Consider the following 10,338-nt stretch of genomic DNA (forward strand, 5'->3'; position numbering starts at 1 on the left):
CGCAATCCTCCAGTCTCAGCCTCCCAAATGCTGGGATCACAAGCGTGCGCCACCACGCCCAGCTCTCTTATTACTTTTTAAACTGACACAAGATCCTTTCTATCACAGTTGCTGTAAGACATTATTTCTAGGTTGGTAATATTTTCCTAAATGTAGTACTTTATATTAAATTAGTTTACAAGGTATGTTGGCATTTTAGGGGAAAAGATGAGCAAATTTAAAAAGCTGTCAAGCATAAGCATAAAATGAAGATTTGCACTTCCATGTAAGAGGAAGTCCTAGTAACAGGGAAAGGATGGATTACGAGCCTGAAAGTAAGTGGAGGCCGCGTGGCTGAAGGAGGGAAGCTGGCTGGCGCTGGGGCTGACTGCACAGGGTCCACCTGGAGACATCTCAGGTTGCTGAGTGTCAGGTACCAAGTGGGATCATTCATGGAGCTCTTAGGTATACTGGACTAAAGTTGAAATAAGAGGCCAGAACTGTGGTCATAAACGTCAGTGATAAAAAAAGGAGATGAGGCCAGAGAGGACAGCCAGAACCAAAGCCTTCTGGGAGGTGTCCTTCACTTTGTGTTCATCCGTGGCATGGACCCTGAAGTATATAAATATTTGTAATCGGTATACATATGTGGGAAAATTGTGTGGGAACATTAAGAAATAAAACCACCAGACTTTTAATTAGTAAAGCTTTTGGTAGAAATAAGATACAAAATAAAACCGATAATAACTAACATTTATTACTGAATTTAAAAACAATTTAAAGAATTCACTTTCCCTAATTAAACGTAGAACTTAGCCGGGCGTGGTGGCGCACGCTTGTAATCCCCGCGCTTGGGAGGCAGAGACAGGAGGATCGCGCAGGTTCGAAGCCAGCTGCGCGCGCTGGCTTAGGAGACCCTGTTTCCAAATATAAAATGTAAAAATAGGTCTGGGAGTGTAGCCCGGAGATAGAAGGGCTTCCAGGAACCCCAGTACCACCAAAACAAAAACAAACAAACAAAAAAAACGTAGAACTCTGAAATTTTTGACTAGGGGATTTTGGATTTGAAAACTCACAATGGTAGAAACTGTAATAGGTGGTGTCCAATACTCAGAAAATTTGGTGGTGTCAAATCTTTGTGGATGGATGCACATAAGAAAAGTCACAATGAGAAAAACATTATTTGATGCATAGAAAATTGTTGAAAGAGTTAAATTAGCTTACAGGGTATGTTTAAATAATTTCCCAATGAAAGCTCATCAGTGTTACCATGTTTCTGACCTGAGTGCTTTTTTTCACAAGCAGTGCCTCCAAACCCATGGGGGAGGACTGTGAAAACGCTCTCTGATTTATCTTTTACTTTAGGGAGTCTAAAATCAGAAAAATAGCCGTGCGTGGTGGCGCACGCTTATAATCCCCACACTTGGGAGGCGGAGACAGGGGGATCGCACAGGTTCAAAGCCAGCCGCGCAGGCTTAAGAGACCCTGTTTCCAAATAAAATAAAATAAAAAATAGGTCTGGGAGTGTAGCCCGGAGGTAGAAGGGCTTCCAGGAACCCCAGTACCACCAAAAAATAAATATAAATAAAATCAGAAAAATAGTGATGTGGAAATGAGCTTTCAGAGATTAGATGATATGGAAAATGGAAGTTATCATTCAATAAATTTAATAATAAAAGAAAAAGAAGTCAGGGGAGGAGCTGGGGAAGAGCCATTAATTGTGGTTGTTAAAAGAGCACAAGGTCTCCATCTGAGCAGGCAGAAGAAATGTGGGAAAGGCGCAGTACTAGCTGTTCTGTAAGAAAGCGCCCTCCACGGGCGCTGGGCATGGGTCAGCAGACTCGGTTAGCTTAGGGGAGGGCTGAGGCCGAGGTGGGAAGAAGGCAGCGGCCACACTTTCAGAGCTGGTGTGTCAGAAGCTGTCGCGGAGGGAGGGCCTGAGCAGTGGTCAGGACAGCAGCTCAGGGATGGGCAGCCATGGTTGTGACAAGAAGCAAGCAAGCCCCAGGGAAAGCGCATGGGGTTGTTTTCTAGTGATTCAAGTTATGGGCTTGGAGCAGAAGTGAAGAAGTAGAAATGTAAGGTCAGGAATTAGAGGATTAGGGGAGTGGACGGGTACCGGACAGTTAAGAAGAGGTCTAAAGTGGCCATCAGGAGCTGAGGATACAAAAATGGCCAAATGCAATTTGCACATTTTAAAAACCAGTAATGGTAGTTCTTCTTCAATACGTTTTTCACCTGAGTCTTCACTCCTGTCTCACAAAGGTTGCTAGAACAAACAGATAAAAGACACGGTCTTGCACTCATGACGATAGCAAATACAGTGAATAAGTTTGGGTTAAGCGCTGTGTTTCTTACCTCTTTTGACCCCTGGTTTCTGCACAGTCCACAGCAGGAGCGTCGTTATTGGCTAATGCCTCACCTCTGACTCTCATGACATCACCTTTGTCTGTAACAAATCAAAATGCGAGTCCCTTTGGGATGCTGGGTGGCCTTGTTCCAGTGACCATGCCCTTCCAGTTTCCCTTGGAGCTACTTGGCTTTGGAACGGACACAGCTGGAGTGACGAGCACCTCGGGATCTACCTCAGCCGCCTTCCACCACAGCCTAACTCAGAGTGAGTGCGCCCTCGTGTCCGCCTGGCTCGCTTCACAGAAGAGCACTTCTCGTGAAGTTGATCTGGTTGAGAGTAATCCGGTTGGAGTTGAGGGAGAGCATAGGTCTTAAACGAAGTGAAGTGCAGTTTATTTCATCTCTAAGTCAAATCATTGGACTCTCAGACTTTAGTTTACAGTTTTAAAGGGAACAAATGGACCATCTATACCATTTATTAGAGAAAAACAAATGCGTTTGGTTCTGTCATGTACGTACCTGCCTTTATATACGTACATTTTTAAGTGCTCTGGTTCTAGAAGGGCTTTAACGTGAGGGCAGTAGACAAGCCGGGCTTGATTTGAGGGGCTGCAGGCTTGCTTTAAAGGTCACTGACAAGTCTGTTCTCCTCTCAGATTTGCTCAAGGGTTTACAGCCAGGAGCTCAGCACGCAGCAGCGCTTGCGCACTCGCCTCTGCCTGCACACTTACAGCAAACCTTTAATGGTAAGAAAGCCACCTGTGTCTTTATCTCTTTATTGTTTATACAGGTTTATCAATTCATTTAAATTTATATAGGCTTATCGATTCAGATTGGTAAAGGTTCGAATAAAACAGATTTTCACATGAATGAATCCTCGTTTGAAGCAAACTGATTTTAAAAGAAAGAATTCTGGGGGTGGGGTTCAGTGGTAGAACATGTGCCTAGCATGTATGAGACTCTGGGTTCAATCCCCAGCACCAAAAAAGAGAAGGAAACAGGTCAACAGATAGGTGTTTATTGTGTGGAAGTGATAGTAAGAAGAAGGTTAATTTAGATGGTTAACAAAATCATTGTAATAGTTTAAATTTATTGAAAGTTTACTGTGTCATTCTTGTGTCTGCTTCACATGATTAGCTAGCTTATAGAACAAGCCCAGGAATGATAATATTACCCATGTTGCAGATCTGAACCAAATAGATAAGGAACTTGCCTAGGATAATATACCAATAAATATTTGATCCAGGGACGCCTATATTCCTTTTTTCTGAGTTTTGTTTTTGTTCATGTTCTTGTGGTACTAGAGATGAACCCAGGGACATTCTACCTCTGGGCTGTACCCTCAGCCCTATTTTATTTTTATCTTGAAACAGAGTCTCGATAAGAGTCTCAATACTTGCTGAGGCTGTCCTCAAACCTGTGATCCTCCTGTCCTAGCCTCCCAATTACTGGGATTACAAGCATGTGGGCTGTTCTGTTTTTGTTTTCTTGGGGGGAGGGTATTGGGCATCAAAACCAGGGCCTTCTTTTCATTTTCAAAATAGGATCTCACTAAGATTCTGAGGCTGACAACCTAATATAAACCTGTAATTGTCCTATTTCAGCTTTCCAAGTACTAAGATCACAGACACATGCTACCACTCCCGGCTTCTTTTTTTCCCCCAGTAGTGCTGGGGATTGAACCCACGACCTTGCACATAAGCACATGTCCTACTACCAGAGTACATTCCCAACCAGCTTGTATTCTAACCCATTAAACTTTTTTGCATCTCAGCAGTGATTAGATTAATATGACCCAAACTATGTATTGTATACTTGCAGCTCAGCTAGCCCTCTCTGAAATCTGATGCAGGATACTGGGCACCATGTATATAACAATGTCAGCCTCAGCCAGGCGTGGTGACACACGCTTGTGATCCCAGCATTTGGGAGGCGGAGACCAGAGGATTGCGGTTCGCGGACAGCCTCAGCTACTTATAAGGCAAGGCCCTCTGCAACTTAGTGAGACCCTGTTTAAAAAAAATTAAGAATAAAAAATAGGGTAGGGGTGTAGCTTGGAGGTAGAATGCCCCGGGTTCCATCCCCAGACCCACACACACACACACACACAAAATAAATAAATAAATATGTCAGCCTCCAGATTTTTGCTTAGTCCAGCAGTTGACTTCAGTATATTACTAGTGGCATTCTGGAGGCTATTTCAGGGTCTTTTAAGGAGAGAAATAACTGCTTACCTGCCCACTTAACTTTGAAAGTTGACTGGGACCTCAATATTCTTTTTGACCACTGCATTAAAAATTATCTTGAGCTGGGAGTGGTGTCACACACTTGTAATCCCCGCGCTTGGGAGGCAGAGACAGGAGGATCATGCAGGTTTGAAGGCAGCCTCGCTGGCTTAAGAGACCCTGTTTCCAAATAAAAATATATATTAAAAAAAAATAGGTTTGGGAGTGTAGCCTGGAGGTAGAAGGGTTTCCAGGAACCCCAGTGCCACCAAAAAAAAAAAAAAAAAAAAATCTTTGAACTGGGCATGATGGCACACACCTGTAATTCCAGTATTTGAGAGACTGAGATAGGCTGATTACAGGTTTGAGACCATCCTCAACAATTTAGCAAGACCCTGTTTCAATATAAAAAGTAAAATTCAGTAGTTGAAGTGTAACCTGGAGGTAGAGTAACCCCAGGGTTCAATAACCAGTACCAAAAGAAAAAAAAGGTCCTTGACCCAGTTTATAGTTGACCATAGTGCAGAAATGGAAGCTACAGAGCAATCTTTGTGTGTGTGTGTTATTGGGTTTGGAACCGAGGGATATTCTACCTCCAAGCTGTACCCTATCCCTTTTTATTTTTTGTTTTGGGCCTCCCTAGCCTACTGAGAGTCTTGCTGCTTGCTGAGGCTGGCCTCGAACCTGCAATCCTCCCATCTCAGCCTCCCAAGTGCTGGAATTACAGGCATGCTATGCACACCTGGCTTGTTTAGCAACCTTCTTTTTTTATTATTGGTGCCGGGCATTGAACCAGGGGATTCTACCTCTGTGCTATATCCCCAGCCCTATTTTATTTTTCTTTGGAAGCAGGGTCTCACTAAGTTGCAGAGGCCCTCAATAAATTGCTGAAGCTGTCCGTGAACCTGCAATCCTCCTGTCTCATCATCTCAAGTACTGGGCTTATGGGTGTGCACCACCGCGCCCAGCTTGAATAGCAACCCTAAGGCCACAGGTTGGCATTAGTCTTCTAGATCTGCAGTAGATAAAGCAGGAGGCCCCGGGGTACTATTGCACAGTATAATGACTACAGATGACAGTAATATGCTATATATTTCGAAAACCTAGGAAAGGGACTTTTGAGGACTTCCACTACAAAGAATTTATAAATGTTTGAAGAGGTATTTAACCTGACTTGAGCATTACACAGGATTTACATGTATGCAGCCTTACATGGCATCCCATTAATAAGTACAATTTTATGTTTTTGTGTTATCAGAAATAAAAATAAGTAAATAAAAATATAAAAGACCTGTGGTAAGCTTCCTCAGACTCATCCCGTTGTGAAAAATAAGCAACACAAAGTAGACACAAATAACAGAAACCCTACTCTTAGGGAACTCTATTACTTCGCCCTGGGCCTGACGGCTCCTCTCTCCCTGGACAGCGCCCGCCGCCATGAGTGCACCTGAGGATCACGTGTTCATGGGGATGAGTGGAATCAGTGTAACCACTTGAAGGGAGCTAGACAAACAGGATTCTTGTGGCTCAAAAAGACCCCAGTATTCCAGCCTTTCTGTAAATCATCTCCCTGTTTGGTCATTACTGCTTCTCCAGAGTAAAAAAGAAAATATGACTGTCACTGTTTACCGAATTATTGAAGTTTAAAATTTAAAAGCTACTTTCCAGTATAAGATGTTGAAATTGAGAACCATGCTTGGGCTTTTGAATCTAGAGCTGCTAATTTGAGCAGGTTTCTTAACTTGTTTGACTTTTTTTTTTTTTTTGGTGGTGGTGGTGCTAAGGATTGAACTCAGGGGCATTCTGCCTCCAAGCTACATCTCTGTTTATTTGAAACAGCGTTTCACTAAGTTGCTGATGCTGATTTCAAACCTTCAGTCCTCCTGTCTCTGTCTTCCGAGTACTGGGATTACAGGCATATACCACCGCACCTGTTGTTTGACCAACATCTCTCTTAACTATAGACTGGAAATAACAAGCCAGAGTGGTAACACAAACTTGTCCTTGGGAGCCAGAACAGAACAGGAGGGCTATAGGTTCTAGGCCAGCCTCAGCACTTAGACCTTGTTTCAAAAATTAAAAATAAGCCAGGCGTGGTGGTGCACGCTTGTAATCCCTGAGTTTGGGAGGAGGAGACAGGAGGATCTCGCAGGTTCAAAAGCCAGCCTCTCTGGCTTAAGAGACCCTGTTTCCAAATAATTAGATAGATAGATAGATAGATAGATAGATAGATAGATGGGTCTGGGAGTGTAGCCTGGAGGTAGAAGGCTTTCCCAGTACTACCAAAAATAAAAATTTTAAAAATAAATAAATAATAGAAAAAAGAACTGGGGATGTAGCTCAGAGGTAGAATGCCCCTGGGTTCAATCCCCAGTACCACCACTACCCCTTAAAAAGAAAAAATGAACAGGGACAAGATATTTTCAATAGAATTCTTTTCGGATTTGTGAGACTCTAATAAAAAAATAACTGATGGTAGCTGAGTGTGGTAAACATGCCTGTAGTTTTCGTGCTTAGGAGGCCGAGACAGGAGGATTGCATGTTCATAGCTGGCCTCAGCAACTTAGTGAGGCCTTCCACAGCTTAGTAAAACCCTTGTTTCAGAAATAAAAATGAAATAGGGCTGGAGGTATATAGCTCAGAGGTAAAATGCCCCTGGACTAACACGCGCGCGCACACACACACACACACACACACACACACACACACACAGAGTTCTTATTACCTTATGAATTTAATTATGCCACAGATTAAATTTATTTCTTCTAAGCTCAGCATGGTGGCACATACCTGTAATAACAGTACTTGGAAGGCTGAGACAAGAGGATCATAGTTTTTTTGTTGTTGTTGTTTTTTTTTCCTTTTTTTTTTGCAGGTCAGGTGATGGAACCCAGGGGCGTTCAACCTCCAAGCTATACCTCCTGCCCTATCTTTTATTCTTTATTTTGAGACAGGGTCTCAGTAAGTTGCAGAGGGCCTCACTAAGTAGCTGAGGCTGTCCTCGAACTGATCCTCAAGTCTCAGCCCCCTGAATGCTGGGATTACAAGCGTGAGCCACCATGCCTGTCTGGGTCACAGATTTGAGGCCAGTACATGGTAACTTAGACCCTATTTCAAAAAAAACGAAGCTGGGCATGGTGGCATACTTCGTTAATCCCAGTACTTGGGAGGCTGAGACAGGAGGATCTCAGGGTTCACAGCCTCAGCTACTTCTGATGAGGCCCTCTGCAACTTAGTGAGACCCTGTTTCAAAATAAAGAATAAAAAATAGGGCTGGGGAAGAAGTAGCTTGGAGGTAGAATATCCCTGAATTCGATCCCCAGTACCACAAAATATATAAATAAAATTAAATTAAAAAATAAGAAAGAAAAACAGAGCTGGGATGTTGCTCAGAGTTAGAACAGTCCTGGATTTAATCCCCATACCACCACCACCAAAAAATATTTTTTTCCTAGCATGGTGCATGTATAGAGTGTATAAATAGAAATATCTATCTATATTTATTTCTACAAGTATAGGTATAGATTATAAGTAAAAATCCTTAGATATTCTCACCAAATATGTATTTTTTCTAGTACTGGGTGTTAAAGCCAGGGGCATTCTACCTTCCAGCTATATTCCTAGCCCTATTTTATTCTTTATTTTGCAAAAGTCTCACTAAGTAGCTAAGGCTGGCCTTAAACCTGTGATCCTCCGATCTTACCTCCCAAGTGCGGGGATCACAAGCGTGCGCCACCGCACCAGCCAGACTTGTTCTAATAGTATTGTTTATACAACTTTGGAAAGATTCACATTTCACTGATACACGCAGTTGTTTTGGTTGAGTAGACGTGGCCACGTGACATCTGTGGCTTCTTCCAACCTTAAGATTTGGTGATTACAGGATAATTTTTTCTTTTTCACCTATGTACTTCTACCATTCGTGTCTCTTCCCTTGAAGTAAAGCCTTCCTTCCCTGTTTCTCCTCTCAGGCCCGGGTTGTCTTGGCACCTTCCTTTGCTTTGCTGGGGCTGTGACCTTGGAGACGTCGTATCTCCTGGCTCTTTGGGTCACTGTGTTTTACTCTTGCCCTGGTGTTTTCCTTTTCTCTCTTCTCCCAGTATTGTACATGATTTAGCTGAGATTTAATTGAATTGTCAATAATTTTCCCTGCACACAACACAACAGCAGTCTAAAAATAGTAGTAATAAGCCAGACATGGTGCACACTTGTCATCCCAGCATTTGGGAGACTGAGACAGGAAGAACGCAGTTCCCAGACAGCCTCAGCTACTTAGTGAGGCCTTCTGTATCTTAGAACCTCTGCAACTTGGTGAGACCCTGTTCAAATAAAGAATATAATATAGGGCTGGGGGTATAGCTTGGAGATAGAATGCCCCTACGTTCCATCCCCAGCACTGCAAAAAAAAAAAAAAAAAAAAAATAGTAGTAATAGAAGCCATCGTGCCCAGTAGCTTATCTTCAGCCCATATAGCATGTTAGGATCAAAACGAAGAAGCAGCTGGGTTTTTTTCTCTACTGGTATGCTGTATTTATTTTCATAGAAGGAATTATCAAGTACTATATCATGGCATGAAATTTATTTTTACTTGTAAGGAATCAAAAGATACGGTAGATCCCGTATAGATAGGAATTGTGTGTTCTGGTTCCTGTATAGCCCTCCCAGCAGTGGGCATGCTCACCTGTGAGGTTAGAACCACAGTTACTTGGGCTAAGAGGGTCAATATTGAGTCTTTATTTCTTCTATGTTTGATTTGTCACTATAATGCTCTGCAGCACGTGAGACGTTGAAGGCTGTCATTTTAGAGATGTTATCTACATAAAAGTTGTTCTCTTAGCTTTGTTTCTTGTCCACTTTGTATAACTTACCACACCATGCCAGTTTAACATTTCTTTTTCTCAGATGGAGGCCAAAGTAAAGGGGACACTAAGTTACCACGGAAATCTCAGTGACTTCCCAGCAAGCAGAGAGACGACACGTTGAGCTGGCTGGCGGGATCTACCTGACGGGAAAGTCCTATGTGGTCACAGGGCTGCTGTTTTTGTCGATGTTTACATTCTCGTCCCAAGCACTGTGGTGAGGAGGAAAAGGAAAGAAAACATTACTTGAGCAAAGCCAGGTGCAGGAAGAAATGCTTTCGTGCAAAGTTAGTGACCGTGGTCTGTTATAAGGAAAGACAGTTACCATGTTATCTGACTTGAAAAAGACTCAGCTGTCAAACCCACAGAAGTGCAAGTTTTATTTTTCCCCTGGGGAGGAAGAAGGAAGTTGAGGATTTGGGTAAACGCCATCCATCCTGGGGGTTGGATCTGCACATTTGTAGACATAATTGCATAATAAAAGCAATAGATCTGGAATTAGGCCAGTTTGTCAGGAATAATGATCATGCTTATTTAAGTGGCTGATATAGCAAATTTGCCACAGATCACTGAATGACCCTGTGTCTGATACAGACACTAGCTGAAGAAAACTGTCCTTTCAGACATCCTGAGCAAACTTGAATCTTCTCCAGTATGTGGCGACTCCCCGTGTAAATCAGTGGACTAAAGATGCTTCAGGAAAGTTATTTTAGCACAGCGATGTATATTACTAAATCATTTAGATTTTTAAAAGTCAAGAAATTGAGCCTGTTGCTCTTAACAGACAAAACCTACATGTCCCCTTTTTGTAAAAGGGTCAATTTCATCTTCCGTTTAGAAGCAAGTACTTAACACTTTTCTTCAGGTGATTTGTGCGTCTGGTATTGACTGGTTCAGTTTTTTCCTAGTCTTGATGTTAAAAT

General features: G+C 42.6%; 1 protein-coding gene across 2 annotated transcripts in view; it reads left to right on the forward strand.

Annotated features, from left to right (window-relative positions):
- UBN2 (ubinuclein 2) overlaps positions 1-9,508 on the forward strand; it is a gene marked incomplete at both ends in the record, with an annotated part of 81,915 nt that extends 72,407 nt beyond the window's left edge. For both annotated transcript variants that reach the window (XM_080700912.1, XM_080700913.1), the window contains 3 exons: positions 2,365-2,596; positions 2,988-3,077; positions 9,459-9,508. In XM_080700912.1, the coding sequence (XP_080557038.1) occupies positions 2,365-2,596; positions 2,988-3,077; positions 9,459-9,508 (372 nt within the window). The remainder of the gene's footprint in view (positions 1-2,364; positions 2,597-2,987; positions 3,078-9,458) is intronic.
- Between the last annotated feature and the right edge of the window lie 830 nt (positions 9,509-10,338).

This window comes from Muscardinus avellanarius (genome assembly GCF_963383645.1).
Source record: "Muscardinus avellanarius genome assembly, chromosome: 9".
NCBI lineage: Eukaryota > Metazoa > Chordata > Mammalia > Rodentia > Gliridae > Muscardinus > Muscardinus avellanarius.